This window comes from Equus przewalskii, chromosome 27 (assembly GCF_037783145.1).
Source record: "Equus przewalskii isolate Varuska chromosome 27, EquPr2, whole genome shotgun sequence".
Classification (NCBI taxonomy): Eukaryota; Metazoa; Chordata; class Mammalia; order Perissodactyla; family Equidae; genus Equus; species Equus przewalskii.
Genome location: NC_091857.1, coordinates 13,354,661 through 13,370,652, shown reverse-complemented (window position 1 = coordinate 13,370,652; position 15,992 = coordinate 13,354,661). Strand labels below are relative to the sequence as shown.

At 36.3% G+C, this 15,992-nt stretch overlaps 1 protein-coding gene across 5 annotated transcripts in view; it reads left to right on the top strand.

Annotated features, from left to right (window-relative positions):
• LIPI (lipase I) overlaps positions 1–15,992 on the top strand; it is an 80,031-nt gene that overhangs the window by 14,205 nt on the left and 49,834 nt on the right. For 4 of the 5 annotated variants that reach the window (XR_011534069.1, XR_011534068.1, XM_070598073.1 and 1 more), the window contains exons 2-4: positions 2,906–3,291; positions 12,208–12,316; positions 14,199–14,300. Coding sequence is in view for 3 of the 5 variants with exons in the window: in XM_070598072.1 (XP_070454173.1) it covers positions 2,906–3,291; positions 12,208–12,316; positions 14,199–14,300 (597 nt within the window). In the remaining 2 variants the exon portion in view is untranslated. The remainder of the gene's footprint in view (positions 1–2,905; positions 3,292–12,207; positions 12,317–14,198; positions 14,301–15,992) is intronic. The other variant, XM_070598074.1, reaches the window with a different exon arrangement.

Sequence of the window (15,992 nt, the reverse complement as noted above, 5' to 3'; positions counted from 1 at the left end):
GAACTCTACTCATTGATGAATGGTGCACTTTAGGAAGGGTATAAAATTATTAGGCCACAAATTTTCCATTTATAACCTTCAGTTATTACACTTCTATCTGTCATTGTTTTAAAGGACAAATCTGAAGTCATCATAACTTCATTCCTCTATTTGTAACCTGGATTTTCTGCCTCGATATTTTTAGGATATTTTTCTTTTTCATTGAAACCCAAACCAGTTTCTAGGATCTCTCTCGGTGAGTCTGATTCACTGATTTTCTCTGGGTTGTGATGTCCCTTTTCTTTTCACACACCTTGGTAGACAGTTATTTCCTTAGTTGTTGTAACTGCTATCCTCTTCCCCCGCAAATTTCTCCCTTCCCAACAAGAGAACACCAATGACTTGTAATTTGAATCATCATTTCCTGTGCCATATCTATGTTTCCCTTCATAATTTTAATCTCTTTCTTCCTTCATTTCTTACTATAAGGTGAGCTTTCCATGTTTTTTTTTTTTACCATCTATAATGTGAGTTTTTATTCTGCAGTTATATTTTTACTTTTCCTGAATTGGAGTATCTCAGTATTCCATTTTTCATCTTATTCTATTGTTTTTTACCTCAATTTTCTCTTGTCTCCTGCTCGTGTTTTTGAGACATGATCTTTCTTGCATTCTAATGGGGATGCTGTAGAATTTTCTGCACTCACTCCTCCATCTGGTAATAGATAATAGATTTCTCTGTTGACTGTTTTGGGTGATTTCTTTCCATTATTTTATCACAGGGATCCTGCTAGTTTATTCCTCCTTACTCATTCTAGGGCCAGGTAAAATCCATCCTGGCTTGGACTCGACCAGCTGTTTGGATGTATTGGTTGCACTTGGCCTTTTTAGAGTTCCAGCTGGTGGGGAAGTGGATGTACACAGTTCCCTACACAGTTCGTACAGTGGAGGAAGCATTGCTATTGCACTGTGGTTTGATTTATTGCTCTTCTCCACTTGCTCATTCCCTAGTACTGAGAACAAGTGAGTCATCAAAGTTTTTCACCTGTCTAGGTATCTCTCAACTGTTAACCTGGGAATTTTAGGTCTTGCCTCTCCTTCATTACCTTCCTCCTTTGTCTTCTTCTAAATAATTGTGACAGTATAACATATATACTTTCCAATCTAGAATTATTAGAATTAATGCAAATTATCATGGATTTATCAAATATATGCTATATATTTATAGTTTTAAATATATTTATGTATATTAAATATTAAATATGTATATTAAATATAGTAAATATATTAAATATTAAATATTTATGTATATTAAATTAAGTAAATTAAATTATGTAAATGTAAATAAATGTAAATTAAATATGTATAGTAAATAAATATATTAAAAAATTAGAATTTATAAAATACGTGTACACGTAGTTTACTTAATCAAGTTATTTCTGAGCACTTATATCACTTTGATTTCTTCAGTATTAAAATAACGTATATTAGTTTATTGTTTTTAATGTGTTTTCAGACTAGTTTCTTAGGATTCATTCTTAGAAGTGGAATCACTGGCATAAAGTATACTAACATTTTTGTGAAGTTTTGATATATATTAACAAATTGTTTTCCCAAATCTTCTGACAAGTAAATTCCCAGAAACAGTACAAGTGTATGCTCTCATTACAAACAATGTTTTAGGATTATATGCTTATTTTGAAAAACATTCTAAAAATTATGAAAAAGAAAGTAAAAAGCAGCTATTGTTTCATTGCATAGCAATGAGTGTTGCTGTTGATTTGGCTTAGTTATTTCATTTTCTGCCCTACTTCCTTCTAGGATGGATAGATAGATAGATGGGAAGATAAAGAGAGAGAGAGAAGAAGAGAGAAAGAGAAAGATAAGGGGGCTGGCCTGGTGGCGCAGCTGTTAAGCGCTCAAGTTCCGCTTTGGTGGCCCAAGGTTCATCAGTTCGGATCCTGGGTGTGGACATGCCACCACTTGGGACATCATGCTGTGGCAGGCGTCCCACATATAAAGTAGAGGAAGATGGGCACGGATGTTAGCTCAGAGCCAGTCTTCCTCAGTGAAAAGAGGAAGATTGGCAGTAGTTAGTTCAGGGCTAATCTTCCTAAAAAAAAAGATAGGATACACACATGGATGAGACTAGTATATATTTATATTTAAGGTGTTTTCAATTTTTTCAATTATGCATCCCTGTGGTTAATGTCTTTACATTTAATACAAATTGTTTATTTCGTTAGTTAAATCCCAGAAAAAAATCAGGAAGAATAAATATTTTTAAGATTATGTGTGTGTGGTACACACACACACACGCACATAAAATTTCAAAAGAATGTTGTATCAACTTATGCTCTCAGCATCCACGTATAAGAATATTTGTTACCTTTACCCTCACAAGTGTTGTTAAAAGGATTTTTCCATTTTGCTTAATTTGATAAGAAGAGATGACACCTTATTGTTTTGATTTGTATTTATTTGATCATCAGGCAGGTAAAATATTTTTTTTCTAATGCTGATTATCCATGTATAAGTATTCTTATATTATATTCTCCAAAATTTCTGTTATAGTTCATAATTTATCTACTTTTATTGGTATGCATAACACTTTATTAACAATGTTAATGATTGTAGTCACATCATTGCTATTTTGTACTGATAAAAAATAATTCTTAACGTTTACCCAACTCCATTTATCTCTGTGTTTCATTGTAAATTTTGAATACTTCTAGTTCAAAAAGTCTTTTTACATAATCCAAGAATTACTTTAAACCATGTAGTTGCTCATAAATTATGTTTAAGTGCTAATGAAATGAAATCCTTCCCACCCTCCAAGTTCAATTCTATTCTTTGCAACAGCAACAGCATTCGAATCAAATGCTATCCCAGTACATACTCAGCTTGACTGACATTTTTGATTTCAGAGAATAAAAGACCATGCCTTGAATTCTCCCATCTAAGTGTAAAGGATTCCTTCAAAGATCTGTTTATTCCCAAGACGGAGACCTTTCTGATCATGTATACAAGGAGCAACCTGAACTGTGCTGAGCCACTGTTTGAACAGAATTACTCACTTAACGTTAATTTCAACGTAAGCAAGAAAACCGTCTGGCTTATTCATGGATACAGACCCACTGGCTCCCCTCCAGCATGGCTTCAGAACTTTCTAAGGGTTTTGTTGAAGCAAGACGATATGAATATAATTGTAGTAGATTGGAACCGAGGTGCTACAACTTTTATTTATGATAGAGCAGTTAAAAACACCAGAAAAGTTGCTGAGAGTTTGAGTGAGAGCATTCAGAGTCTTTTGGTAAGTCTGGAATTTTATGTATTATATACGTTATACAATATACAGTGTGTTGGGCAATACCTCAAAGTGGTAATAAAATACATTTTTCCCATAAAATTAAGAATTACAATTCTGATATACTAATGTACGCAGTCATCTTTGTGTAAATCGATAGCTCTATATCTAGATGTGACATATCTTATTTTTTTTAAATTGTCTTAAAGACTCAGTTATTGTGTTTTATGTTAAAATCTTATTTTCTTTTTATTTTTTTTATTGTGGTAACTGTGGTTTATAACATAATATAAGTTTCAGGTGTACAACATTATATATTTCGATTTCCGTAGAGATTACAACATGTTCACCACCCAAAGACAAATTACAACCCATCACGACACACATGTGCCTAATCACCCCTTTCGCCCTCCTCCAACCCCCTCTTCCCCTCTGGGGTAACCACCAATCCAATCTCTATTTCTATGTGTTTGTTTGTTGTAGTTTTTATCTTCTATTTATGAGTGAGATCATACAACATTTGACTTTTTCTCCCTTTGACTTATTTCACTCAGCATAATGCCCTCAAGGTCCATCCATGTTGTCACACGTGGCTGGATTTCATCGTTTCTTATGGCTGAATAGTGTTCCATTGCGTATATATATCAGATCTTTTTTATCCATTCGTCCCTTGATGGGTACCTAGGTTGTTTCCAAGTCTTGGCTATTGTGAATAATGCTGCGACAAGCATAGGGGTGCATATATCTTTATGCACTTGTGTTTTCAAGTTCTTTGGATAAATACCCAGCAGTGGAATAGCTGGATCATATGGTAGATCTATTTTTAATTTGTTGAGCAATCTCCATACTGTTTTCCATAGTGCCTACACCAGTTTGCATTCCCACCAGCAGTGTATGAGGGTTCCCTTCTCTCCACATCTTCTCCAATACTCATTATTTCCTTTCTTTTAATTATAGCCCTTCTGGCAGGAGTGAAGTGATTTCTCATTGCAGTGTTTTTTTTTAAAGATTGGCACCTCAGGTAACAACTCTTGCCAATCTTTTTTTTTTTTTTTTTGGTTTTTCTCCCCAAATCCCCCCAGTACATAGCTGTATATTTTAGTTGTGGGTCCTTCTAATTGTCGCATGTGGGACGCTGCCTCAACATGGCTTGATGAAAACCCTGGGCCTCCAAAGCAGAGTGCCCGAACTTAACCACTCGGCCACGGGGCGGCGCCTCATTGTAGTTTTGGTTTGCATTTCCCTCATAGTTGGTGATGTTGAATGTCTTTTCCTGCGCCTGTTGGCCATCTGTATATCTTCTTTGGAGAAATGTCTGTTCAGATCTTTTGCCCATTTTTTAATTGGGTTGTTGGTTTTTTGTTGTTGAGACGTATGAGGTCTTTATATATTTTGGATATTAACCTCTTACAGGTATATGGATGGCAGATATCTTCTCCCAGGCGTTAGGCTGTCTTTTCATTTTGTTGATGGTTTCCTTTTGCTGTGCAGAAGCTTTTTAGTTTGAGGTAGTCCCATTTGTTTATTTTTTCTATTGTTTCCCTTGCCTGGTCAGACACGGTACCTGAAAATATGCTAAGACCAACGTCAAAGAGTGTACTGCCTGTATTTTCTTCTAGAAGTTTCATGGTTACAGGTCTTACATTCAAGTCTTTAATAAATTTTGAGTTAATTTTTGTGTATGGTGTAAAATAGTGGTCTAGTTTCATTCTTTTGCATGTAGCTGTCTAGTTTTCCCAACATCATTTATTGAAGAGACTTTCCTTTCTCCATTGTATGTTCTTGGCTCCATTGTTGAAAATTAGCTGTCCATAGATGTATGGGTTTATTTCTGGGCTCTCAATTCTGTTTCATTGATATTTGTGTCTCTTTTTGTGCCAGTACCATGCTGTTTTGATGACTATAGCTTTGTACTATGTTTTGAAATCAGGGACTGTGATACCTCCAGCTTTATTCTTTTTTCTCAGGATTCCTTTGGCTATTCGGGATCTTTTGTTGTTCCATATGAATTTTAGGATTCTTTGTTCTATTTCTGTGAAAAATGTCATTGGAACTTTGATAGGGATTGTGTTGAATCTGTAGATTGCTTTAGGAAGCATGGACATTTTAACTATGCTAATTATTCCAATCCAAGAGCACAGAATATCTTTCCATTTCTTGGTGTCTTTTTCAATTTCTTTCAATAATGTTTTATAGTTTTCAATGTACAGATTGGTTAAGTTTATTCTTAGATATTTTATTCTTTTTATTGCAATTGTAAATGGGATTGTATTCTTAATTTCTCTTTCTGCTACTTCATTGTTAGTGTATACAAACACAATGATTTTTGTATGTTGATTTTATATCTTGCAACTTGACCGTATTTATAATTTTTAAGTTTTTTAGTGGATTCTTTAGGGTTTTCTATGTATAAAATCATGTCATCTGCAAATAGAGACAGCTTCACTTCTTCCTTTCCAGTTTGAATCCTTTTTATTTCTTTTCCTTGCCTAATTGCTCTGGCAAAGACTTCCAATACTATGTTAAATAAGAGTGGTGAAAGTGGGCATCCTTGTCTGATTCCAATTCTTAGAGGGATAGCTTTCAGTTTTTCTCCATTGAGAATGATATTTGCTGTGAGTTTGTCATATATGACCTTTATTATGTTGAGGTGCTTTCCTTCTATACCCATTTTATTCAGAGTTTTTATCTTAAATGGATACTGTATCTTGTCAAATACTTTCTCAGCATCTATTGAGATGATAATGTGATTTTTTTCTTCGTTTTGTTAATGTGGTGTATCACGTTGATATATGTATTTCTGAAGTGTCAGTTGTAATTTCTCCTTTTTCATATCTGATTTTCTGTTTTTTTCTTGGTGAGTTTAGCTAAAGGTTTGTGAATTTTGTGTATCTTTTCAAGAACCAGCTCATGGTTTCATTGATTTTTTCGTTATTTCTGCTCTGATTTTTATTATTTCCATCCTTATACTGATTTTGGGCTTTGTTCTTCTTTTTCCAGTTCCTTTAGGTGCACTGTTAGATTGTTTATTTGGGATTTTTCTTGTTTGTTGAGGTAGGCCTGTATTGCTATAATATAATGTATAAACTTATAATGTAATATATAAATATATAAAAAATATAATATAATATATAAACTTCCCTTTTAGAATTGCTTTTGCTGTATCCCATAGATTTTGGCATGTCATATTTTCATTTTCATTTGTCTCTAGGTATTTTTTGATTTCTTCATTGACTCAATCGTTGTTCAGGAGCATTTTGCATAATTTACACATATTTGTGGCTTTTCTGATTTTCTTCCTACAGTTGATTTCTAGTTTCATACCTTTGTGGTTAGAAAAGATGGTTGACATTATTTCACTCTTCTTAAGTTTGTTGAGACTTGTTTAGCAGCCTGATGTGTGATCAATCCTGAAGAATGCTCCATGTGCATTGGAAAAGAATATGTATTCTGTGGTTTTTGGATGGAATATTCTAGATATATCTGCTAAGTCTGTCTGGTCTAATGTGTGATTTAAGGCCTGTGTTTCTTTATTGATCTTCTGTTTGAATGCTGTATCCATTGGTGTAAGTGTAGTGTTAATGTCCCCTTCTATTATTGTGTTACTGTCTATTTCTCCTTTTATGTTTGTTAATAATTGGTTTATATATTTAGGTGCTTCTATGTTGGGTGCATAGATATTTACAAGTGTTATATCCTCTTGTTGGATTGTTCCCTGTATCATTATGTAGTGCCCTTCTTTGTCTCTTGTTGCTGTTTTTGTTTTAAAGTCTGTCTGTTGTAAGCATTGCTACCCCAGCTTTCTTTTCTGTGCCATTTACATGGAGTATCCTTTTCATCCTCTTACGTTCAGTTTGTGAGTGCCTTTGGGTCTGAAGTGTGCATCTTGTATCCAGAGTATATATGGGTCTTGTTTTCTTAGCCAATCAGCCACTCTGTGCCTTTTAATTGGAGCATTTAGTCCATTGATATTTAAAGTAGCTATTGATACCCTTACTGCCATTTTGTTACTTTTTTCTGGGTGTGTTAGCAGTTCTTCTCTGTTCCTTTCTTGTTCTCTTGCTCTCTTCCCTTGTGGTTTGATGGCTTTCTTTAGCATTATGTTTGGGTTCCTTTCTCTTAATTATTTTTTCTTTATTATAGGTTTCTGGTTTGTGGTTTCCATGAGGTTCATATATAATAATCTATGTAAATAGCAATCTATATTGATTTGATGGTCTGTTTAGCTTGACCTCTTTCTAAAACCTCTACTCTTCACTACTCTCCTCCCACATTTTATGTTTTTGATATCATATCTAACTTCTTATTTTGTGTGGGTGTATCCATTACCCTCTTATCATTGAAATAGATAATTTTAGTTATTTTGTCTTTCGACCTTCGCATTATCTTCATAGGTAGTGGTTCTGCTACCTTTATTGCCTTTTTTTGATAATTTTCTTATTCCTATTTGTCATGTTCTCTTTCCCACTTAAATAAGTCCCTTTAGCATTTCTTGTAAAACTTGTTCATTGGTGATAAACTCCTTTAATTTTTACTTGTCTGGGAAACTCTCTATCTCTCCTTCCATTCTGAATGACAGCCTTCCTGGGTAGAATACTCTTTGCTGTAGGCTTTTTCCTTTCATCTCTGTAAATATATCATACCACTCCTTTCTATCCTATAGGGTTTCTGCTGAGAAGTCTGCTGATAGCCTTATGGGGTTTCCTTTGGTTGTCACTTGTTGCTGTTCTCTTGCAGCTTTCAGGATTCTCTCTTTATCTTTAATTTTTGACATTTTAATTATAATATGTCTTGGTGTGGACCTCTTTGGGTTTATCTTATTCGATGCCCTCTGTGCTTCCTGTGCTTGGATGTCTGTTTCTTTCCTTAGGTTAGCAAACTTTTCAGCTATTATTTCTTCAAGTAGATTCTCTGGCCCTTTGTCTCTCTCTTCTCCTTCTGGGACACCTATAATACAAATGTTAGTGGACTTAATGTTGTCCCAGAGTTCCCTTAGACTTTTCTCATTCTTTTTATTTCTTTTATCTGTTCAGCTTGGGTGATTTCCTCTAGTCTTTTTGTCTAGCTCACTGATCCATCCTTCTGTATCCTGTACTCTGCTATTGAGTCCTTCTAGTGAATTTTTCATTTCCAGTATTGTATTTTTCATTTCTGATTGGTTCTTTTTTATATTTTCCAATCTTTTGTTGACATTCTCATTGTGTTTATCCATCCTCCTCCCATGATCAGTGAGCATCCTTATGACTTTTTGCTTGAACTCTTTGTCTGGTAGATCATTTATTTCTGTTTCACTTATTTCTTTTTTCTGGGGTTTTGTCTTGTTGCCTTGCTTGGAATGTATTCCTTTGCCTCCTTATTTTTCCTCTTTCTTTGTGCTTATATCCATGCATTAGGTGGGTCAGCTTGTCTCCTGATCTTGGAGAAGTGGCCTTATGTAGGAGACACCTTTTGAGGCCCAGCAGTGTGCTTCCCTCTAATCACCAGTTCCAAATATTCCAGGAGTGACCCCTGTGTGGTGGGCTATGTGTGCATTTCTGTTGTGGCAGGGTTACTTTTGCTGCAGGTGCCCAGGGAGTCTAGGCTGTGCCCCTGACCAGCTGAGTGTAATGCTCAGCTTTGTTTGGCTGCTATGGACCCTTCAGTCAGTTTAATGGGTTTGGGGAGCCCCAGCACAGTTGGCTGAAAGATCTTAGCACATTCCTGTTGCACTTTTTCTGTTGAATAAGTAGACCCCTGGTGTGGCTGATTGTGAGGCTCAGGGGCTTACAATTGCTGCAGGCCTCTGGCCTGCAAGGCTGTTGTCAGCTATCTCAGGATTGTAGCTGACTGGGGCCAGGAGCACCCAATTGTTTCAGGCTTTGGAAAGTGGGGCTGATCCCCTATGTGGCTGTTTGAGAAGCACAGATCTTCTGCCACTGACACACCCCATGGCCCACAGGTCCACACCCACTATCAACATACTCCTTGCCTGTGCACAGTTCCTGACCCCCTGGAGTGGACCCTGCCACCCCATTGCAGTGGCCCACACACACTCCACCAATGTCCCACAATCTCCAGCCCCTCCTCAGATGCACCCTGCCCCACAGAGATGGACCCACTCACCTGCCTGCAGAGGATCCAGACACCCAGTCTATGCAGGCCAAAAAGTTGCCCAAGGGCTTGCTGTTGTGTTGGACAAGTCCCTAGAGCAGGCTGCCTGCCCTGGCTGAGCTGGATAAAATGAGTGCTCTAGTGGGCAGGGCAGATCCCTGGGCTAACGGGTGAGGGGAAGTACTCCAATGATGTCTGCCAGTGTCTGTGCCAGCACGACTGTAGTAAGTCATAGTAATGACTGCTGTCAATGTCTTAGTCCCTGGAGAGGTCTCACCTCTCACTGACATGCACCCAGAGCCTATCAGGTGAGTCTCTTTTCAACAAAGGACTGTGCACCTTTCTTTCTGGTGATTTATGGTTGCTTTCTGAAATAGGTGAATTTGTGTATGGGCCCTTTAAGAGCTGGCTTTTTTCCACTTATGTTCCATAGCTTTTCTAGGGGGTTTCCCCATTGTAGTTAATAGCCAGCAAAGCCAGATATTGTGACACTTGTCTCATTCTGCTGAGTCTGAAGGATGCTTAGAGCAGCAACACTCCCCTGCTCTGGTCCCCCACTCCTCCAGGGAAGGCTATGTACCTTGGAGTCACTCCTGGGTGGCTGGCTGTGAAGTCCCACATCTCACAAAGGTGGCTTTTTTCTCTCCAGACAGGAATTTCTGCCTCAGTCAGGACTATACCTTGTTGCAGTGGTTCTTTTTAATCCAATTTTCAGTTCTCTCTCAGGGGTAATTGTTCCAAAAATAGTTGTAACCTTGTTGTGTTTGTGGGAGGAGGTAAGTTCAGAGTCCACCTATGCTGCTATCTTGACACCCTCTCCTTAAAATCTTTTAAGATTTTTATTTTTTTAACTCTACCTATACCAACTTCAGGTTAAGGTAGTGACTCTGTGTGGAGAGAGGGGATAAACTATACAATCATTAGATTCTTTAGATATCTTTCCTAAAGTATGGCTAATATGTTTATAGTAAATCAAATTCGAATTGGTAAAAGTTAGAGAACAACAGCTTGGAAAGTAGCATGCTTCTGCCAGCCTTGGAGGAAGGTCTCAGTTCCATTCAGATTTATCCAGTATTTGGGTCTGGGCTTGGGATGGGTCAGACAAATTCAGGTCAGTTCTAGGTCATCTTTAGTTTGAATGATCTTTGTTTACTAAATCAACCCATGTGGAGATTCATGTCTGTTCTATAGAGAGGTGATGGTGATGGGCACGTGAGAGAAAGAGGGGTGATATCTGATGTGGGAGCATTCTTGGGCTTGAAATCTGCCTTTGAATTGTGTTGTGCTGAACTCCCAAGCCTCTGCTGAAATTGAAGAAGCACAACAGATCCAAGAAGCAGTTACGTGCAGTGGTTAGGAGTCAGACTGGAGGAGTTTAAAGACCAAATCCATCTCTTATCATCTGTGTGCTTTCGAGCAGTTGTTTAACCTCCCTGACTCATTTCCATATCTATACATTTGTGTTAACAAAACTTTATCACAATATTTTATTTAAGTATTCAAGGAAATTAATTCTTCACCAGTGCCTGGCATATGATTGAATAAAATCAGATATTGTTATTATTTTTCTGTCCCCAAATTTGGACGAAACCAAAATATCCGTCTAGAGAGAAAGAGGAGGTAATTGGTTCACCCATTCTTGCTGATGGTCTGTAAAGCGCATAACTGATTTTTCCTTGTAGCAGTGGTCTTTTCTCTAACTAATAAACATATATCTCAAAGTATGGGAAATATGAATGTTAAATAGAGAAATGTAGGAAAATTTGTAGTATTATGTAAATTTCTAACAGTGCTTTTGCTTACAAAGCCTTCATATTAAGGAGAAGGGAGGAAAAGATCAGAACACCAAAGTTGAGAGTGGTACTCCCTCAAATTTCTGGACTTTTCTCTGAGAAATTTGAAGAAAATTATCACCCTGTGCCTGGCAAGCCTAAGTCTAATTTCTCATTAGCAATAAATGCTCCACATTTGTCTGTAAGCTGTCAGATGTGTCACTGTGTAGAATGGACCATGACCTGCTTCCTGAGAGGATGGTGGGAGAAATTCTCCCTCATTTAAGCTCCTAATGGCCACCTGGGGCTGAGGCTCTAGGAGGTGTTCAAAACTTTGGCTTGGAAGTTTGAACTCCGTCATTCTCCAGCTTGCAACTGGGGAAACCACTTACAATCCATGAGTCTCATTTTATCATCTCTGAAGCGGGGATGGTCATTCACACTATTTAGTTTTCCTAGAGTTTTTGACACAATCTGATCAGATGAAAGAGGGAGGCAGATTAGTGTATCTTTTGGAGTTAGACAGACCTGGACTTGAGGACCATCTTTTTCCCTTGTGGTAATAAATATACATGGTTTCATACAACTCTTAAACCATATTTATTCTGCATTTAATAGGTGCCAGGGACAGTTTTAGGCAATAGGATAAAAATAAGTAACTCCTAGGACTATTTTGAATATTAAATATGAGATTTATATGGCACTTATCAAGGTAACTGGCAAAAAGCAAGTAGCAAATAATATTTAATTGTTTAATATTATAAAATGCTTCATTAATTAAAAGTATTTATTATTTTGCATATGCTATTCCAGATAATAGATGACAAAGGTTTTCAAATAAAAATTTAATGGTATTATTAAAAACGTATAGAGAAAAGTCAGGTATCTTATGGAAAAAGTTGAATAAAGATGTAGTTGTTTTGAAATTATAAAATCCCATTCCCTATTTCCCAGAAATGGATTAAATCAGAAAAAATAATAAATTTTGGAATATTAATGCACATGGCATGATTTGTGATTTTCTGAAATGAAAGTCATAACACTGCATTTTCAATTGCAGAAGCACGGAGCATCTCTTGATAATTTTCATTTCATAGGTGTGAGCTTAGGGGCTCATATTAGTGGGTTTGTTGGAAAGAAGTTTCAAGGTCAACTTGGAAGAATAACAGGTAAAATATTTTTGATAAAATTAATGTTTTATGATACTTTTCAGCATCAGAAGTTCCTTTATTTAAAACTTAACAGGTACAATAATTAAGCCACAGAAATGACGCACAAACATCTATTTTTTTCTATATGATATTCAAATGCTGCTCTTTGTTTTACTTAGACTCTAAAGTCTTATTCAGTTCTTAACAGAGGTTAAGTTACCCATATAGAAATGGTGAGAAAAAGATCAATTTATGTAGCCTCATATGAATTTTAAAGACACATTATTATAACAACCCAAAGGAAAAATTGGCCCATTAAGTATATAATACTTTTTATGTATTAACTAAGACTATATCCATGTACTTAAGTTTTACAAACTTTTATGGAGTTCAATTCTTTAAAAAATTTTACTTGAATGCCAGAAGAGAGAGTCAGGAGTTGGTATTGAAGCTTGAGGGGTTCTGATCCCAGTTCCCCTCATATTTCCTTAACAAAGTTACTGCATTCAGAAAGTTTAGTAATCAAATAATACTGAAATGGGTTTTCAGGCTTCTTTTTAGGAGTGATGGTGATTTTAGAACTAGGAGGCTAGTATCCCTTTCCAACCAATTTTGCTTTTTAACAAGTATTGAGATCTGTGTCCATAGAAGATTTATAATAATTTCAAGTATTAATGAAAGATACCAGAGTCCTGTTCAGTTAAGCAAAGTGGGAGAGCAGAAGTGATAACATATAGATAGTATCTTTACAAACCTTATGTATACCCTAACTTATTACTCCACTCAGTTTTAATATTATTCCCATTATACAGATGTGAAGACTGAGGTTAACTGAATGAATGTAGGAGGGTCAAAAAGTTAGTAACAGCCAAGCCAGAATGTACACAAAGGTCTCCACCACGCAAAGCCCATTCTCTTTCAACCAAATCACTAGCTCAGTTTTAACTGGTGATAATCCCACTTTATTTTAAGGTGTGTTTACTCCCATATTAGTCTAGTTTGAATGGTTCCACATACTAAGCAAAAATTAGGGTTTACGAGGGCAGTAAATGTGGTGGTTCCACATCTGAGTAATTTATAGGAAGAGAGAAGTTTCTGCCTCATTCAGTGAAGTCAACTAAATACACTGGGATAAGAGAAGGGCCTGAGTTGGGCAACATTATATTTTACTTTTCAAAATATCTTAAGGTGATTCTTTCTTCCATTGCATTAATGTTCCGGGGCATTGAAGTTTATCCCTTCCTTCCCTGTTTTTTGACAGTCTCCAGGAGGTCATGAGCTTAGAATTTTTATTTAGAATTTCAAATACACCAGAAATAATATCCTCATTCCATGGAACTTTTAATGTATTTTTCTTAAGTGTGTGTGGGAAGCTTTTGTGAGAAGTGAATGAGGCAATAATAAATAGGTTTTATCTTACAGCCCTAATTGCATTTGACACCTAAAAATGATCCTATAAATCTATTGATAGATCCAGGATGAACCTGTGAGGTTTGAGGTTCAAGATAGGACCAGACTAGTATTCATCTTTTTTCCCCCTCAGGAGTAGTAGTAGTTATTTGTTATTAAACATAAAGTTACTACCGATTTATTCCTAATTACTTCTTAAACAAAAATGCTTAAGAAAGAAACTACAACATTCTGTTGAGGCATCTGTAGTGTGTCTTGACACTAGCTTGTTGATAAACTCTGACGACTGGTAATAAGTATTATTCAAATAATAAAGATGCGTGCTATTCATCCAATTTTATTTATCTTTAGATTTATTTTTTGACAGGTTTAAACTAAAACTGTATAGGTTTATTATGTTTATAATGTAATAATAATGCAAGAATATGATCTAATAGACACTGCGGTAGGACTTTATTAATAGATTAATAGTTTCTTTTTTAAATTTCAGGTCTTGACCCTGCTGGGCCAAAATTCTCTGGAAAACCATCAAGTGGCAGATTAGATTACACTGATGCAAAGTTTGTGGATGTCATCCATTCAGATACCGATGGTAACAAGGCGGGATTTATTGCTTAAACATTTGAAAATGAAAGGAGACGTAGACATTGGGGAAGAGGAGAACATAAGAGGAGGAAGAGCAGTGGATATAGTGATGATAAGTCTGCAATTATGTAATGATTATATTTCCCACAAGCAATATTTCTTGAAATTAGTGATATCCCGTGACGTCAAACGGCACTCTTTGCCTTCAGCTCTCTTCCTTTGGGTTTCAAGAACTGTCATGTCATCCTAAAAAAATTGAAATTTGATAAAAAAAAGTTCATCCTGTTTATGCTATTGACAATTTTATTGATTTGATCACAATTTCTCCCATGCTTAACATTCTTCTGTGATTTATACAAGGTTACCCTCCTTCCCATTCATGTTCTCACTGTGTTGCATATCAGCAAGAACTGAGCACAGCATGTCATGCACAGATAGAGAATACCTTTCCCTAAAGGTAGGGAAATAATTTCTCTATTTCTTTTAGTTACCTACCTGAAATTGTCTAACATACTATTGATAGTTTTGGCCAGAGTACATTGGACAGACACTTTCAGGGAATAATTTAGACAGCCCTGATCCCCTTTCTGATTTGAAACTGATGATACTAATATCTATTGAGCACTTCCTACACATAAGGCAGTGTTTAAGTGAGTTAATTATGGAATTCTCCTAAGTCCCTATGAAACGAGTAGACATTATTATCCCTTTTTACTGATGCGGAAGCTAGGGTCAAGGTCACAAGGCCAGTAAGTGGAAGATCCAGAATTTGAAATCATCTCTTTTGATTCTAGAGTCTGTATGTCACTAGTATGTTGCTCTGATTAACTGATGATTTATGTGTGTTGTGGCTGTGGGCACGGGGAAGATATGGTGCTGAGATAGACATGGGAGGAAGTGACACTAAGACTGCTCTTATTTCCCTCTTTCCTCAGGTTTCTTTTCTCTTTGGTCCATGTCATTTATTTGCTCCCATATTCCTCTGAATTTACCTTTTGGTGATCCATACCAATGTTTTTGTGAGAGACATAAATGCCATAAACGCTGTGGATGACAATTTTTCAACTTCCATATCTGTATGCCAATGCGCTGAGCCTATAGTAGAAAAATTCTGCCCCTATTTGGAATCTAAGTTCCCCTGCTTCCTACAGGGAACCAATGCCTCAAGAGTCATAGTTCTGGTATGATACTTCCAGCCTTTCAAGACTTTCTTTATAGCAGCCTTAACGTTTACCTTCATATCAGCTTAACATTCTCACACACAGCACACCTACTACCCAATTACTCTACAGTTCTTTGTCTGGACTCTTCTTTCTGAAATCTCAACTTCAATTCTGCTATGGCCTTTTGAATTAGCTCTTCATGCTTTTTATTATTTTTGTTTGCATTTTGACTTTTCCTAATAAACTATTTGAATTGTCTTATATTCTAAACATCTTTTGATGACTCAACCTATCAGATCTAACTTACCACTAGATTCCACATAATTGGCACCTTTAACTGATCTTTTTATGACCATTACAAATGAGAAACACAGATTTTTGACACTGTATATTAATCTGTCTGAAGGAATTTCCGAATGAGATACTTGCGGTCAGCATGTATCTGGCAGACTGCCTTTTCCTGGAATACTAACCAGTGGTGCAAATCTTCTACTTCCTAGTAATTCTTGTCCTGATTCAGTTGTGTGTGTGAAAGA